This window comes from Oryx dammah, unplaced genomic scaffold (genome assembly GCF_014754425.2).
Source record: "Oryx dammah isolate SB20612 unplaced genomic scaffold, SCBI_Odam_1.1 HiC_scaffold_11, whole genome shotgun sequence".
Lineage (NCBI taxonomy): Eukaryota > Metazoa > Chordata > Mammalia > Artiodactyla > Bovidae > Oryx > Oryx dammah.
Window position 1 is genome coordinate 43,585,954 of NW_024070195.1, and position 15,417 is coordinate 43,601,370.

General features: G+C 44.2%; 1 protein-coding gene across 1 annotated transcript; it reads right to left on the minus strand.

Moving 5' to 3' along the window:
• Nucleotides 1-9,226: 9,226 nt before the first annotated feature.
• On the minus strand, nucleotides 9,227-14,259 carry LOC120869867 (SLA class II histocompatibility antigen, DQ haplotype D alpha chain-like). The gene is made up of 4 exons (XM_040249167.1): nucleotides 14,166-14,259; nucleotides 11,823-12,071; nucleotides 10,081-10,362; nucleotides 9,227-9,398 (listed from the first exon to the last, which is right to left on the minus strand). The coding sequence occupies exons 1-4, from the start codon at nucleotides 14,239-14,241 to the stop codon at nucleotides 9,256-9,258; spliced, it is 750 nt and encodes a 249-aa protein (XP_040105101.1). The 5' UTR covers nucleotides 14,242-14,259; the 3' UTR covers nucleotides 9,227-9,255.
• Between the last annotated feature and the right edge of the window lie 1,158 nt (nucleotides 14,260-15,417).

Below are 15,417 nucleotides of genomic sequence, written 5' to 3' on the forward strand. Positions count from 1 at the left end.
TGAGGAGAAGCCAGCATCACCGCACTTTCTCTTTCAGTCTGCTGTGGGCTGGGAGTTTCCAGAAAAGCACAGAGTAATCTGGGTAACTCTTCCACAGGGTGTCTGTCTTTCCCTCTGCTTTCACTCACTTTCTGTCCTCTCACTCCAGAATATCACATTCTTTGTCTCTTTACAGCTGTAAAACATTTTACTTGAAGTGGTAAAATAGAACTCTGTATAGAAAAGCAAGTTAAATCCGCTGATATCACTACACCTACACAAATGGCTAAATTAAAAAAAAAAACAAAAAACGGAGACTATCTAATGTCAAGATGTCTTGTAACCTAAATGCTCACCTTTTGCGTTTGGTTGTGTAAAATAGTACAACCAGTGCTTTAAAAGGCTGGCTATTTCTTGGAAAGATAGATTTATCCTATGACACAATAACGTTGCTTGTAAATCCTTACCTAAAGAAATGTAAACATATGTCCATAAAATGGCTTATTAAAAATGTTCAGAGCCACTATTTATTATTTATATTAGCCCCAAACAGAAAATAACTAAAAAGTCTCTCAGCAAAATCAGAAATCAACAAATTTCTTTTCTTCAGAGAATAACAAGGAGCGAATTATTCATACAGGCAACAGGGATGAAACTCACAGGCAACAACAAGCCTCATGTTGGATGAAAGAAGCCAGACGAAAGAGCGCGCAGACTGTACAATTTCTTGTTTGTGAGGTTTTGGAAGTCTACCTCGACCCCAGGGAGCTGTAGCAGTAGTAACTCTAGCACAGTGCTCCTTCAGATGAGACATATGGGGATGACTAGGGATTTATCACACGTGTATCTCCAGAAAAGGGCTTCCCAGGAGGCTCAGCAACAAAGAATCTGCTGGACAATGCAGGAGACGCCAGAGACGCAGGTTCAATCGCTGGGTTGGGAAGATCCCCTGGATGAGGAAATGGCAACCCACTCCAGTATTCTTGTCTGAGTAATCCCATGGACAGACATTAAGACGACCCTAGACAGAGTATTAAAAAGCAGAGCGATCACTTTGCCGACAAACACCCACGTAGTCAGAGTTACAGTTTTTCCAGGAGTCATGTATGGATGTGATAGTTAGACCATAAAGATGGCTGAGCACCTAAGAATTGATGCTTTCAAACTGTGGTGCTGGAGAAGACTCTTGAGAGTCCCTTGGACAGCAAACCAGTCAATCCTAAAGGAATTCAACCCTAAATACTCATTCAAGGGACTGATGTTGAAGCTCTAGTACTTTAGCCACCTGATGCGAACAGCCAACTCCTTGGAAAAGACCCTGATACTTAGAAAGATTGAGGGCAGGAGGTGAAGGGAGTGACAGGATAAGATGTTTGGATTTCATCACTGACTCAATGGACATGAGTTTGAGCACACAGCAGGGGATAGTTGAAGGACAGGGAAGCCTGGTGTGCTTCCATCCATGGGGTTGCAAAGAGTTGGACACCACCGAGCAATGGAACATGCATGCATGCATCAGCAAAAAATGACAAGATTGTGAACAAATGGCTATGATAAGTCACCACACTGAAAAATTACGAAATACCCAAGCCCTTGTCTTAGACTGCTCTTAGGAGAACTTGATTTAAGACAAATGCTTTGTGCAATTATTGTCAAGAGCCAGGTTAAATGTAAATTTGTTGTTATTTTTTAGTCACTAAGGTGTGTCTGACTTTTTGTGACCCCATGGACTGTAGCCTGCCAGCCTCCTCCATCCATGGGATTTTCCAGGCAAGAATACTGGAGTTGGTATTTGGAGTTGCCATTTCTTTCTTCAGAGGGTCTTTCTGACCTATTGGATCGAACCTGTGTCTCCTGCTTGGCAGGAGGATTCTTTACCACTGAGCCACCCAGGAAACCCAAATGCAAATATATATATATATATATATATGCTTAGTTGCTCAGTTGTTTCTGACTCTTTGTGAACCTATGGACTGTAACCCACCAGGCTCCTCTGTCCATGGGATTCTCCAGGCAAGCATACTGGAGTGGGTTGCCATGCCCTCCTCCAAGGGATCTATCTTCCCAACCCAGGGATTGAACCTAGGTCTCCTGCATTGCATGCAGATTCTTTACCATCTGAGCCACCGGGGAAGCCCAAGAATACTGGAGTGGGTAGCCTATCCATTCTCCAGGGGATCTTTCTGACCCCATGAATCCACCAAGAGTCTCTTGCATTGAAGGTGGATTCTTTACCAGCTGAGCCACCAGGGAAACCCAATATATGCTGTGTTTTTCATGTTTCATCAAGAATAAGGACCTAGAGAATTCTCTGGTGGGCTAGTGCTTAGGACCCAGTGCTTTCACAGCTCATAGCCCAGATTCCACCTCAGTCAGGGGAAATGGGAACTAAGATTCCACAAGCCTTTGGCTATGATAAGTCAGCATACTGAAAAATTACAAAATACCCAAGCCCTTGTCTTAGACTGCTTTTAGGAGAACTTGATTTAAGACAAATGCAAAAATAAATAAATAAATAAATAAAATGCAGACCTATAATTGTTTACCTCGAAGCACACTTCATTGCATTCTGATTACAATTTCTCATCTCAAAATCAGTAACAGATTTCCAGTAGGATTTATTTCCCTGTAAATTTAAAGAGACAATATATTAATCTACTAAGTTTTGATTATGAGGTTCTTAAAATCACTGCTATACCTTGCTAATCCAACAGCCATTAGCTCCATGTTTGTTGTTAACAGAGCTCCCAAACTGAGTTTAAGAATATGGGAGTAATTATCAGCTCTTTCTGTGTGCCTCTATCAGTAAATATTTTCCTTCACAATCTTACAACATATTAAAAAAGTAATTTGTTGAGATCCAGACAATTCTTTTCCTATATATATATATATTTTTTTTGGACAATGTAAAAGTCAAGAGAAAATGATTCTGATGAAGTACCCCTAATTACATGTCAGCATTCACTTTTTTTCAGTGCATATCTATATGAGTGAAATCCAAATCAAAGGTCTTCTGCAGGGCACACAAACCTCACTCATTATATTGAAACAATTTATATAATTTTTTGATTGGGTCAGGTCTTAGTTCCTCCATGTGGGATCTCTAGTTCCCTGACAAAGGATGGAACCTGGGCGCCCTACGTTGGAAGCACCAAGGCTTAGCCACTGGACCACAAGGGAAGTCCCTCGTTCATTCTTTTTAATTCTCTGTTTTGCCACTTCTGTTAGGATTGACCAAAACCACCCGCCTTGGCCAGGCACAATGATAGCCACTTGCATGAGTTGTCTCACAAAAGGATCTCCCGACAAGGAACAAGGTGTGGCCACCGAAAACCAACTCGGAGAATTTGGGAAAGGCCCAAAGCGGGGAGGAGACACCCGCCCACAGTATGTGCTACCGACTTCCCAGAATCCCTTGCACTGGAATTCATCTCGGTTGAGTGACGTGTGAGCCACCAGGAAGGACCCTCAGTCAAAACGGTTGGCCAGAGACAACCGGGAGACTAACCCGTCTCCATAAAACCTGGGCCCGCGAGGCAGGGGGCGGAGCAGTCCCCCAGGGCTCCCCGACCCTCCTGCTCCCCGCCGGGCGCGCCTTTATAAGGTCTCTAGGTCTGTCAGCACGTGTGTCTCCTGGGACGGCTCATTTCTGAGTGTTAGAGGAGTGTCCAGTCTCGGGCCCTGGAGGGGGTTGGGTCTTCCTTCCTGCAGCTCTTCCAGTATCTGGCTGTACCAGTGATTCCCTCCCCTACCCTCTGCTTTATTTTTATGCTTCGGGTTTTTACTTTTCCCTGAAGTGCTTCCCTCTTCCTTCTTGTCTTGCTTTCTGAGGTATGTGTGAAGCGACCACTTCCAGTTTCAGATCTTTCCTAAGCCTGCATCTGTCGCTTGCCCTAAAACATCTCTGGTGATGTTCCTTTTGAGACTTTGCCACCAGAAGAACTTTCCCAAGAAGGAGTCCCGTCATCCAACAGAAGATGTTGACTACCTTCCCCTATCGTGTCCAACAATATACGCTTTGTAAGGTCGGACCCCAGGGGCCATGATGGGCCGCCCCTCCTCTCCCTCCCACCAGCGAGAAGGTCCCTAACAGAAGGATCCTCCCGGATCCCGGGGACCAATGACAGCACACTTAGCTGGTTGCCATGAGGGGGCCGCCCCCCCCCCCCCCCCCCCCCCCCCCGCCACCCCGCCCACCGGCAAGGGTAGTCCCTAATGGAGGGGGCTCCCGGATCCTGGGGACCAATGACAGCACACTCTGCCAGCTAAAGCCCACCCCCCCACCTCAGCTGCATAGAAAAACCTATCAGCTCGCGACGCCGTGAACGGGCAACCTATCCAAACCCCCATCCACTAGCCCAGCCATCCCTGGCAGCGTGCATATATAAACAAACTTCTAACATGGTCTGCATGCGCGCGGATTTCCTCAACCTGCCCCGTTTGGGTCCGGAACCCCGCCCAGGAGCGCTTCGCCATTAAAGCCTGTTAGACATTCTTTTGATGTACCTGGTCGTCTTTTACCTAACACGCTTCATGTAATCTTTTTACCTTGAACTGAGCCTGCAGGTCCTTTAACGAGGATAGGATGGGTAAGAGTCATCACCATCCTTCCAATTATTTTCCTTATTGATCCATATCCTTGGCCATTGGATCTTAAATTTCTATTAGTTTAAAAGGTCTTCATGTCTCTTAAGTGTAAACATATCATTTTCCTTAAAGAGCCCATTTCCTGAAGTAAATTGGATTTATATTTCCTGAACTGGATTTATATCTAGGAAAGCTATACACACAATTCTTTAGCTCATGACTTGAGAATATTTTTATAATAGGAGATATAATAATACTAACATTTCTTTTAGAGTGACATGTAACTTCTATAGGGAGAGTTTCATAAACCTGTGTGCAGAGTTTCATCAATAACAAACCATGCAGTCTATAAAGCAAAACACAACCAGCTTCCCAGGAGCTTCTTGTGTGCACCTTCTGATTACTATCTTTTCCTTTAAGAGGAAAATATTACTCTGAATTTTGTGAAAACTATCTTCTTATTTTTCTTATGAATGCATGACTTTGAATTTAATATAAATACAAAATAACTTTATTTATTCTGTTTGTTTCTTTTGATAAATATTTTGTTTAGGAGAATCACCATTTTCTTGTGTGTAGTTATATGCACATCCATTAGGATGGTTATTATCAAAAACTCAGAAAATAACAAGTGTTGGCATGAATGTGGAGAAATAGGAACCCATGTACATTGCTGACAGGAATGTAGAATGGTGCAGCCATTGTGAAAATCAGTATGGTGGGTCCTCAAAAAATTAAACATATGATTACCATATGGTCTAGCAATTGGAACTCTCTATTATATCTCCAAAGAATGGAAAACAGGAACTAAAAAAGCAATGTCCACAAAAGCATTATTCACAGTAGCCAAAGATGGAAACAGCTCAAACGTTTGTTGATGGATGACTGGATAAACAAAATGGAGTATACAGACTACGATATACTGTGTGTGCTCAGTTGCTCAGTCATGTCCAACTCTTTGCAACCCCATGGACTGAAGCCTTCCAGACTCCTCTGTCCATGGAATTTTCCAGGCAAGAATACTGGAGTGGGTTACCATTTCCTTTTCCAGGGGATCTTCCCAACCCAGGGATCAACCTGTGTCTCTTGTGTCTCCTGAGTTCACAAGTGGATTCTTTACCACCGAGCCACCTGGGAAGCCCAGTGGAATATTATTTAACCTTAAAAAGGGAAGAAAAGTGTACAAAGGCTACAACATGGCTGAGCCTTGAAGATATTATGCTAAATTAAAATGAGCCAGTCACAAAAGGACAAATGCTGTATGATTACATTTATGTGAAGTGTCTTGAACAGTCAAATTTATAGAGATAAAAAGTAGAAAGGGGATATCCCTGGTGGTCCAGGGACTAAGAATTTGCCTGCCAATGCAAGGAACGGGTTTGATCTCTGGTCAAGGAAGATCCCACATGTCGCGGGGCAACTAAGCCGTTGAGCCACAACCACTGAGCCTGGTCACCTAGAGCCCAGGCTCAGCAACAGGAGAAGCCACCGCAATGAGGAGCCCGTGCGCAACTAGAGAGTAGACCCCACTCTCTGCAACTAGGGAAAGCTCTTGCACAGCAATGGAGACCCAGCACAGCCACATGCACAGAAAAATTAATAAAAAAAAGTAGAATGGCGGTTATCAGGGGCTGAAGGGAGGGTGGAAATAGAGGCATCATTTAGTAGTTACAGAGTTTCAGTTTAGGAAGATGAAAAAGTAATGGTTGATGGTAATGGTTGCACAACACAGTGTATCTGTATTTAAGGCTCCTGAACCACAGCCTCAAAATGGTTAAAATGGTAAATTTTAGTTATGCCTCTTCTGTCGCAATCGGACATGACTGAGCGACTGAACTGAACTGAACTGAACCATAATGAAATAGAAAAGGAAAGAAAGAGAAAGGGCAAGAAACAAGAAAGTTAAGAATACCTCATGCCTGGAATTGGTGTAAAGATGTATATAAAACTAAGTAGTTTTAGCAAAAAGAATGCTCAGCAAGGACTAAATGTGGCCCCTGGAGTTTGGACATTGAGATTGGAGTTTTGATTCCAGATAATATGAATTACAGTCAGAGGTAACATAATGAGTGCTTTCCATGTGACACCCATTAGGCTAAGTGTTTTGTATGTATTATCTTGTGGATCCTCTCAACAGCCCATTTTGTGGTTACTAAAGGATTATATTGTATAAAAATTTGAAATAGGGTGGTCTTAATACATTACTGAAATCTCAGTCTATTTACAAAGTCTCATACAATAGAACAATACCAATTAAAGATAGTATGCTAATAAACCTAATTTGGGGACTTCCATGGGCATTCAATGGTTAAGACTCTAACTTCCACTGTAAGGGTCATGGGTTCAATCCTTGGTCAGAGAACTTAGATCTCCCATGCCATGCAGCACAACTGAAAATAAAATAAATTAAAAAAAAAAACCATATAATTTGTGAACTTGAGGGTGGAGTGTATTTACATTGTACTTATAGTATTGCTAAAAGGGGGTACCTACAAGGCAGTGAGGTTGCCCCTGCTCTGGGCCTGTCAGCCAGTCTCTCCTTTCTCCTTGATATTAACCCAGATAAGAGAAAGTGCGGGGCGTTTTCTGAGATACAGAGAGCATTATCTTATTCTATCATTCTCACTTCTATGCTCTGTCTCATCCCACCTGGAGACTTTCTGTCTCATCAGGTTGAAAATGGGGAGGAGAGCTTTATATCATTCTGCCTTCTTCACGGATCCATGCTTCTGACTTTGCACTCTCAAAATCCAGTTTTGATGTTTAAAAGATTTTATTTCAGTGTCTGGTCTCTTGCACAGACTTAGACTTCTCTTTTAAAATTAAACACTTGAACACTGGCACCGCCCGCGGCCCCCCACCCCCAACACACACACGTTTGTGCATGTTAGATATAAACACTTTGCACTGAGGGGAGAAATTTTGCTTTATATTCATTGATACTTAAATGTAAGAAGAGAGAGAGAGCAAAGAGGAAGTTTAGGGAGGAAAAAAGATCCCTATTTAAGAATATCATTTTCACACTTTGGCTGCGTGGTATTAACATGATCTGAGAAACAGGTTCCATGGAGCTGAGATTTCCATGAACCTTCCAACACAGGGGCTTCCATGCTTATACAGGAGTTAGCCCTAGGAACAGAGAAATGGACACCCTGAACAAAAATACCCTAGAAAGAGATTTGTCTTTTTTAAAAATTTCTTTTTGTTGAATAGAATGCTGTGTTAATTACTGCTGTACAGCAAAATGACTCGGTTATACATACATCCATCTGTATATATTCTTGTGGTCATTTTCCATTATGGTTTATCACAGGATACTGAAGATAGTTCCCTGTGCTACACAGTAGGACCCTGTTGTTTATCCATTCTACATGTACCAGTGTGCGTCTGCTAATCCCAAGCTCCCAGTCCAACTTTCTCCATCCCCTCCTCCCTTGGTAGCCACCAGTCCATCCGCTATGCTCCTGATCCCACTTCTGTTTCATAGGAAGGTTCATTTGCGTCATATTCTAGATTCCACACATAAGTCATATCCTATGGTATTTGTCTCTCTCTTTCTGACTTACTTCACTTAGCAAGACAATCTCTTGATGCAAGATTTATTTATTTGTTCGGAACAGATGTTGGATTAGGGTGACTGGGTTCAACAATCCAGGTCTCTGTGACAGGTAGGCAATGAATCAAAGACTAAGTTGGGAGAATTCATAAGGGTCAGTGATCTTCGAAGGAAAATTCCTCCATAAAGTCCACCCCAGCAGGGAGGGCAGGAGGGCGAGGAAGGAGCTCTGTGATGAAGTGGACCAAGGAGCACGTCTCAGTCAAGGTCAAGACGGGGAACTGGAGCCTGAACCATGCCTTTCTTTTCTTGTAAAGACTGATCACCTGGAACACCAAGCAGCGTGAGGCTGACGGTCCTGTGCTTCCGATGCTGCAGGGAAAACAGAAATGAAGACTTTCCTCTCCTGAGAACAAGTGAAGGAACAGTGAACAGAGGAGAGAAGCAGCATAAACAGACCTGAAGGAGTTAATCACGCCTAGCTTTCCTTCCACTGTTACTCAACTGTAGCCTGTATCTCACAGAATGAATCTGACACCATGTAAATTATATCCGGTACCTACTGCCCCTTAACCCTATGCAAATCACATCCTGCACCTGGTGCTTACCTTCCCAGCGCTCCCTTTGCAGACCACCCCTTGTAGCATTTTGCGTTGCAGAAAGAGGGCTGCAATATTATAAATCAGAGAAAAACTGGCCCAATTATCTGGCTTCCTGAAGCCAGTTCTGTTTTGAAACAGTAAAGAAGAATGCAAGACTCTCACTACTTTGTTCCTGATCACAGACCTCGGCCTGTGAGCCCTAGCTATATGGTCCCCTCCAATTCCCATCGCGTGGGGCACTAGCCTGCTATGTTCTGCTGTGTTCTTCCTGCAGCCGACCAAAGCCATCTTTCTATTCCTCCAGACTCTGTCTCCATATTTTTTATTCAGCATCGGTGGGCAGAAAAAACCAAGATCTTGGCAGTAACTCCGTCCCAACGTCAACCCATCTCCAATTTGCCCACAGTTGTTCAAACACATGTGTGTATCCTGGATGCCAATTTTCCACCCTTGCCTTCCCTGTCTGAAGTGCCATCTTTCTAGATCTGATCCTTACCTTCCCATCTTTCAGGCCATGACTCACATGGCCCTTCAACGACTGGAGGCAGCACCCGAGCACCGGACTCGGAGGATGAGGACAGTGCCCACCACGATGCCCATGAGGCCCATGGGCAGCCCCAGGGCACAGACCACAGTCTCTGTCAGCTCTGATGTAGGGGTTGGAATCTCGGGCTCTGAGAACAAAAAGACTTACAGGGTCAAAGTGATACCGAGCAGGGTCCTGTGATGCTCCTGTGCACAAAAGCCTTTCTGTGTCTCCTTATTTCTTGTTTGCAGGAAATGGGCTTCGTTCAGCCTCCATGACCTCTCTGAGTTCAAGAGGCAGGCTCAAACAGATGTTATTCAGGGAAGGGAGGGGATGTGGAGACAAGGGAGGAGCAGTTAAGAAACAGCAGTGCGGCCTTGGGGCAGGGTCCTGGCTCCCCGTCAAGGGATACACACAACACTCTTTGAGCTGTTTGGCAGTTGTTGAAATCTTCAACCAGTGGCAAAATTAACTACATGCTGCCCACGACACACTGACCCCCAGACGGGCTGTCAACAGAAGGTTAATGATGCTGACTCCCTCTTGGCTCACCATCAGCCAATTAAAAGAATGTTCAGGAGCTGATCACACTCTCTTTGACCACACCATTAATATAAAACTCCTCGCTACCCCCTCCAGGTGGGGACACACAGTTTTGAGAGCAGTAGTCCACTGGGGCCCCCTTTGCCTGGCAAAGAAATAAAGCTTTCTACTTCACCCAAAACCCTGTCTCCAAGATTTGATTCAGTCTCAGAGTCCAGAGGCGGGATTCAGAAGGAATGCAGGTGGATTGGATGTGGAGAAGGGCGTGTGTTTTGGAATGTGCATACCCCAGTGCTTGATGAGGGGTCTTTCCAGGCCCCAGTGCTCCACTCTGCAGTCATAGAAGTCTTCACTGGCGGGAAGAAAGGTGAGGTAACTGAACTTGAGGAAGGAGTGGTCACTCTTGGGGTAGAAGGTGGTCTCAGCGATACCTTCTGCAACAAATTGTCCGTTGTAAAACCAAGTGATGTTGATCACAGGAGGAAAGATGTTGTCCACTTGACAGATGAGGGTATTGGGAATCCCCAGGACCACGGAGGACTTGGGAAACACAGCCACTTCAGGGATGTCTACAATGAAGACCACAGATGGATTGGAATTTCTGACAACCGTGCCTTATGCTCCTTAATCAGTTTAGGGGAGGCTCCCCCACCCCATGCAGAATCTCCCCAGCTATTAGTGTATTATTTCCTATGTCCTTTCAGACTCACTTTACAGTCAGCCATAACCTCCCTTTATTTTCACCTGTTTCTTAGATTATATATTGATCACTATTATTATTATTTTACAGACAGGACCGTCCAAAACTTCGACCTCGGCTCTTCCATCTTCTGAATGAGGAAGATTAGTGCTATCTGTGGTGACTTCAGAACTGGTGCTGACATCTTTATCTACAGATGCTGAACTGTCCTCTGAACTGTGCTGTGAATTCTCTTCTGAACTGCCCTCTTCTTTAGGGTCACTATGAAGCTTAGAACACGTTCTTCTCACTGGGAATCCACAGGGCAGAGTGGGTCAGTGTGTGAGAGCTAGGAGATAGATGGGCCACGGGCTGAGCAGCTGCAACTGGTCTGCTGACGCTTTAGGACACGATACCAGCAGGAGCACGGGGCCCTGATGAGGTGAAAGACAAAGCGACCACAGCTTCCTCGTTCTTGTGGTCAAGGGTATTTCCCAGCCTGATGCATGTGCAGAAGAGGTCTTCAGTCTAGGAGGACAAAGGAGGAAGGAGACGCCAGCCCAGAAGATGTCCTGCCAACCCCCTAGAAACCTTTGCGCCGGAATCCACCTTGGCTGAGAGATGCATGCCCATCAGGAAGAATCCTGAGTCAGGAGAAAAATGGGCACAAGCGAGATGACTGGCCCTAGACAGCCCAGAATACTGCCCCCATATAAGCAAGCTAAATTGTCCCTACTGTGTGCAGCTCAGTCCATTTGGAGTGAGTCGCCATTTACGTTTAATAGTGAAAGACTGGTCAATAATAGCAATGCATTGTAAAAACTTCAGAAGGAAAGGAGAATCTTTTATGGACCATTTGTTTTGTGTGTGGCAGTTTTCAGTTAGTTTTTAAAATCAGTACTTTCTAATGGAAATAGCTTGATAAAACATCTGTCCAGGATTTTGAGACCCATTAAAAAACATTAAAAAAAAAAAAAACAAATCCCAAACTCTGAGTTCTTTTATGAGCTCTTCCACACGTACTCTGTTTTTAATAAACGCTGTCTCGATTTCACAAGCTTGGTCTCTTTGCTGAATTCTTTCTTCAAAGGAGACAAGGGCTGAGGTACTACTTGGCTACTTAGGCCAAGAGCTTGGGAATATCCTCTTTTAGAACTTCAAGGAGTGGTTCTTGGAACTTAGGGGAGGGATATTTCAAGATTAAATCTGTAGCTGAGAACTGGGTATTTGCCAGGAAATGAAATAGAAAGGGGGAACAAGTTAGAGTGTGTTGGGGGAGACTAGCCACCCGGGGGAGGAAAGAGAGACCAGGAACAGGAGGTAGATACCCTGAAGAGAGGCCACACTTACCGTTGGTGGCAGGTGTAAAGTTGGAATTTTTCATCAAGATGTCCAAATTTCTTTTTGACATAACAATGTTTCTCAGGGCACTCTGAATTTCAAACATGGTGATATTGTTAAATTCGGGCAGCCTCCAGACAGTCTCCTTTTTCCTCAGGTCCACGTAGAAGAGCTCGTCTCCATCAAATTCAAATGTGAACTGGCCAGAAGCGCCATACGTCTGGTAGACATTTGTGCCGTAAGTGCCCACGTGGTCCGCTGGTGAGTGGCCGTGCCAAAGCAGGAAGGTAAGAACAGGGAGGCAGGATACAGGGGAGGGGAAAGAATTGGATTAAATAAAAACACATGAGAAGTGGTCTGTGTAGGAGTGTGGGTTCATATTTGGCCTGGTCCGATACCACTTCCTATTTCTGTCTTTTCTATTCTAGGGTTAGGGAGGGTTATGTACACACCAAGAGGTGCTGAGATGCTGTCTTATTCATTCTGTACCCCCAGTAACATGAAGGGCTCATGGCACATAGCAAGATTCCAGTTAAATGAGTTAATGATGAATGCTTGTGTGGGTGCTAGTCTCTTCAGTTCAGTTCAGTTCAGTTCAGTCACTCAGTCGTGTCTGACTCTTTGCGACCCCATGAATTGCAGCACACCAGGCTTCCCTGTCCATCACCAGCTCCCGGAGTTCATTCAGACTCACGTCCATCGAGTCAGTGATGCCATCCAGCCATCTCATCCTTGGTCGTCCCCTTCTCCTCCTGCCCCCAATCCCTCCCAGCATCAGAGTCTTTTCCAATGAATCAACTTTTGCATGAGGCGGCCAGTCATGTCCTATTGTTTGCGACCCTCTGGACTGTAGCCCAACGGGCTCCTCTGTCCCTGGGATTCTCCTGGCAAGAATACCAGAGTGGGTTGCCATGCTCTCCTCCAGGGGACCTTCCTGACCCAGGGATCAAACCTGTGTTTCTTGCATTGCAGTTGGATTCTTTACCCCTGAGCTGCTGGGGAAGCCCTAGGTAATGATTACATCATTTTAATTCTTAAGTTTATTATTTCTAATCACCTAATCTCTTCTCATAGCACCTATCTCATTCTTACCACTCTATGGAATTTATTTACTTATGAAATGTGTTTTTTAAAAAAGTTATCTGTCTGATTGTAAGAACATGAGTTTCCCGTGGATAGGAATCTTGACTTGTTGTTGTTGTTTGTGCCACATAGCATGAGGGATCTTAGTTCCCTGACCAGGGATTGAACCCATGTCCCCCGGCAGTAGAAGCATGGAGTCCTGACCTCTGGACCACCAGGGCATTCCCAGAAATCTTGCTTTATGCCCAGAGGAGTGCTTGACACCTCACTAAATATTTGTTGACTTAATGAATCACAATTAGGAAATGTTTTGAAGATTCCATTCCATTCCTCTTCTCTTTTCCTTGACTTCCTCCCCCACCTCAACCCGCCTTCTGGTTTCAATAACTGTTGTCAACGCCCATGACACAGTAGGACAAAGTTTTGGACAGGACATTGAAATTTAGTGGAATAAGCCACCTTCAAGAAGGTGTTGTGAATACAGAATGGAGGAGGCACGGGGGCTGATTAACCAAAATTAATCTGCTTTTATCCTCTTTTTAGAGCTTTGCTGGCTGGAGGTGACAGGACTGGTAGTTTGGGTGGACAAGCTGAGACTAATCTATTTTAAGTTCCTAGGTTTTCCACCAGCATTACCCAAATTTCTAAAACAAACAATCAAATGTGAAGTTATAATAAATCATGCTATACTTTGGCATTATATTGCTTTTTAGTCCATGGGGTCTCAAAGAGTTGGACACAACTGAGCGACTTTCACGCACATACACATACACACAACTCTTTGTTATTTAGAATGCACATCTGAAAATAGAGTGCCATATGGTCCAGCAATCCCACTCCTGGGCATATATCCAGAAAGAACTATAATGCAAAAAGATAAATGCACCTTTATTTCACAGCAGTGCTATTTATAAGAGCCAAGACATGGAAACAACCTAAATGTCTACTGACAGATGAATGGATAAAAAAGATGTATATATATATATATATATATATATAGCTGTTTAGTTGCTAAGTCATGTCAGACTTTTTGTGACCTCATGGACTGCAGCCTGCCAGGCTCCTCTGCCCACGGAATTCTTCAGGCAAGAATACTGAAGTGGGTAGCCATTCCCTTCTCCAGGGGATCTTCCCAATCCAGGGATCAAATCTGGGTCTCCTGCATTGCAGGCAGATTCTTTACCACCTGAGCCACCATACTCCAATATAAAATAAAAATTAAAAAATTCTTCACAACTGTAAACCCACACCCCTCAACTGTACACTCACCCACTATGTCTTCACCTCCACAGGGGCTCATCATGGCGGCCAGAGCGAGAGCCTTCAGAATCAGAGCTTTCTTCATCCTCTTCCTTCTCCAAGGGTATCCTCAGGAGTGGCTGTTCCTAGTGGTGCCTCACCAGGAAGGTGGTCTAAAGAGAACTGCTGGAAGAGATCATGTTGGAGCAGCCCACGCCTCACCCTGCTCTATCGTGTTTTAGCCCATCAGAGAAATTCCCTGAGCTGACACCTCAGTTGCCAGCTGAAGCATTTTTAGGAAGAGACCTGTAAGAAGCTGGAAAACTCCCTTGTTTTGAATTATCTAAGGGCATAGATTCAAAAGGGAGCAGAAGGATATCATACATAGGAGGAATCATCAAAGAGTAAAGCTTGTAGCAAGAAAATCTGAACGGTTTTGAGAGATCCTAAAGAAAGAAGCTTGTGGCTTCCCTTGGGGCTCAGCTGGTAAAGAATCCGCCTGCAAGGCGGGAGACCTGGGTTCAGTCTCTGGATTGGGAAGATCCACTGGAGAAGGGAAAGGCTACCCACTCCAGTCTTCTGGCCTGGAGAATTCTATGGACGTACAGTCCATGGGGTTGCAAAGAGTTGAACATGACTGAGCAACTTTCTCACAGGGCATAGATTCAAAAGGGAGCAGAAGGAACTTCCATTGTATAAATGAAAGGAGAAACACTCTGACAGAAAATTACAGTTTCATGGAGCTTACTTCCTATACTTTGGATTAAACTTGTCCTCAAAAGGATCTCTACTAGCAGGAGTCAATAAACATCTTTTTTTTTTTTTCCTACCCTGATATTTTTCTGCTTGGTGTGCATTTTATGATCTGTTTTAAACTGAAATTTGTGAACAAGGTACACATCAAAGAGAATTGTCCCATTAGTTACAGGCTCTGAGGTCCAAGGCGGGGTTCCACACCTGTGCAGAGTCAACTCTAGAATTGCTGGTGTGTATATTTGAAGCTACCAGTGGTCCCACACTCCACTGTCTCCTTTAACATGTGCCTTTATGGACTAGGAGATATTTCTGGGTCCACTCAGAATCTACTCCATTTACCTGGAAGCCTCCCACTTTCTGTGTAAGAAAACCAGCTTTTCATCATATCATTCTAACCTACTTTCTACTTTGCAGAAATCTCTTGAGATGCTAGCAGCAGACAGAATACTGTTGTTTTCAGTAATACTAGATTTCACCTGTTGTTATTTTCATTTTTAATTTTTTTCATTCACTTAAGAGGCTGATT

What these genes read in the sequence shown, in the direction of transcription:
- LOC120869867 (XM_040249167.1), bottom strand. Translation starts at nt 14,241, where the DNA reads ATGAAGAAAGCTCTGATTCTGAAGGCTCTCGCTCTGGCCGCCATGATG. An exon ending in CTTTACACCTGCCACCAACG is followed by an intron (nt 10,363 to 11,822) that starts GTAAGTGTGGCC and finishes TCTTCATTGTAG; the next exon opens with ACATCCCTGAAGTGGCTGTG. An exon ending in ACCCCTCATCAAGCACTGGG is followed by an intron (nt 9,399 to 10,080) that starts GTATGCACATTC and finishes TTTTGTTCTCAG; the next exon opens with AGCCCGAGATTCCAACCCCT.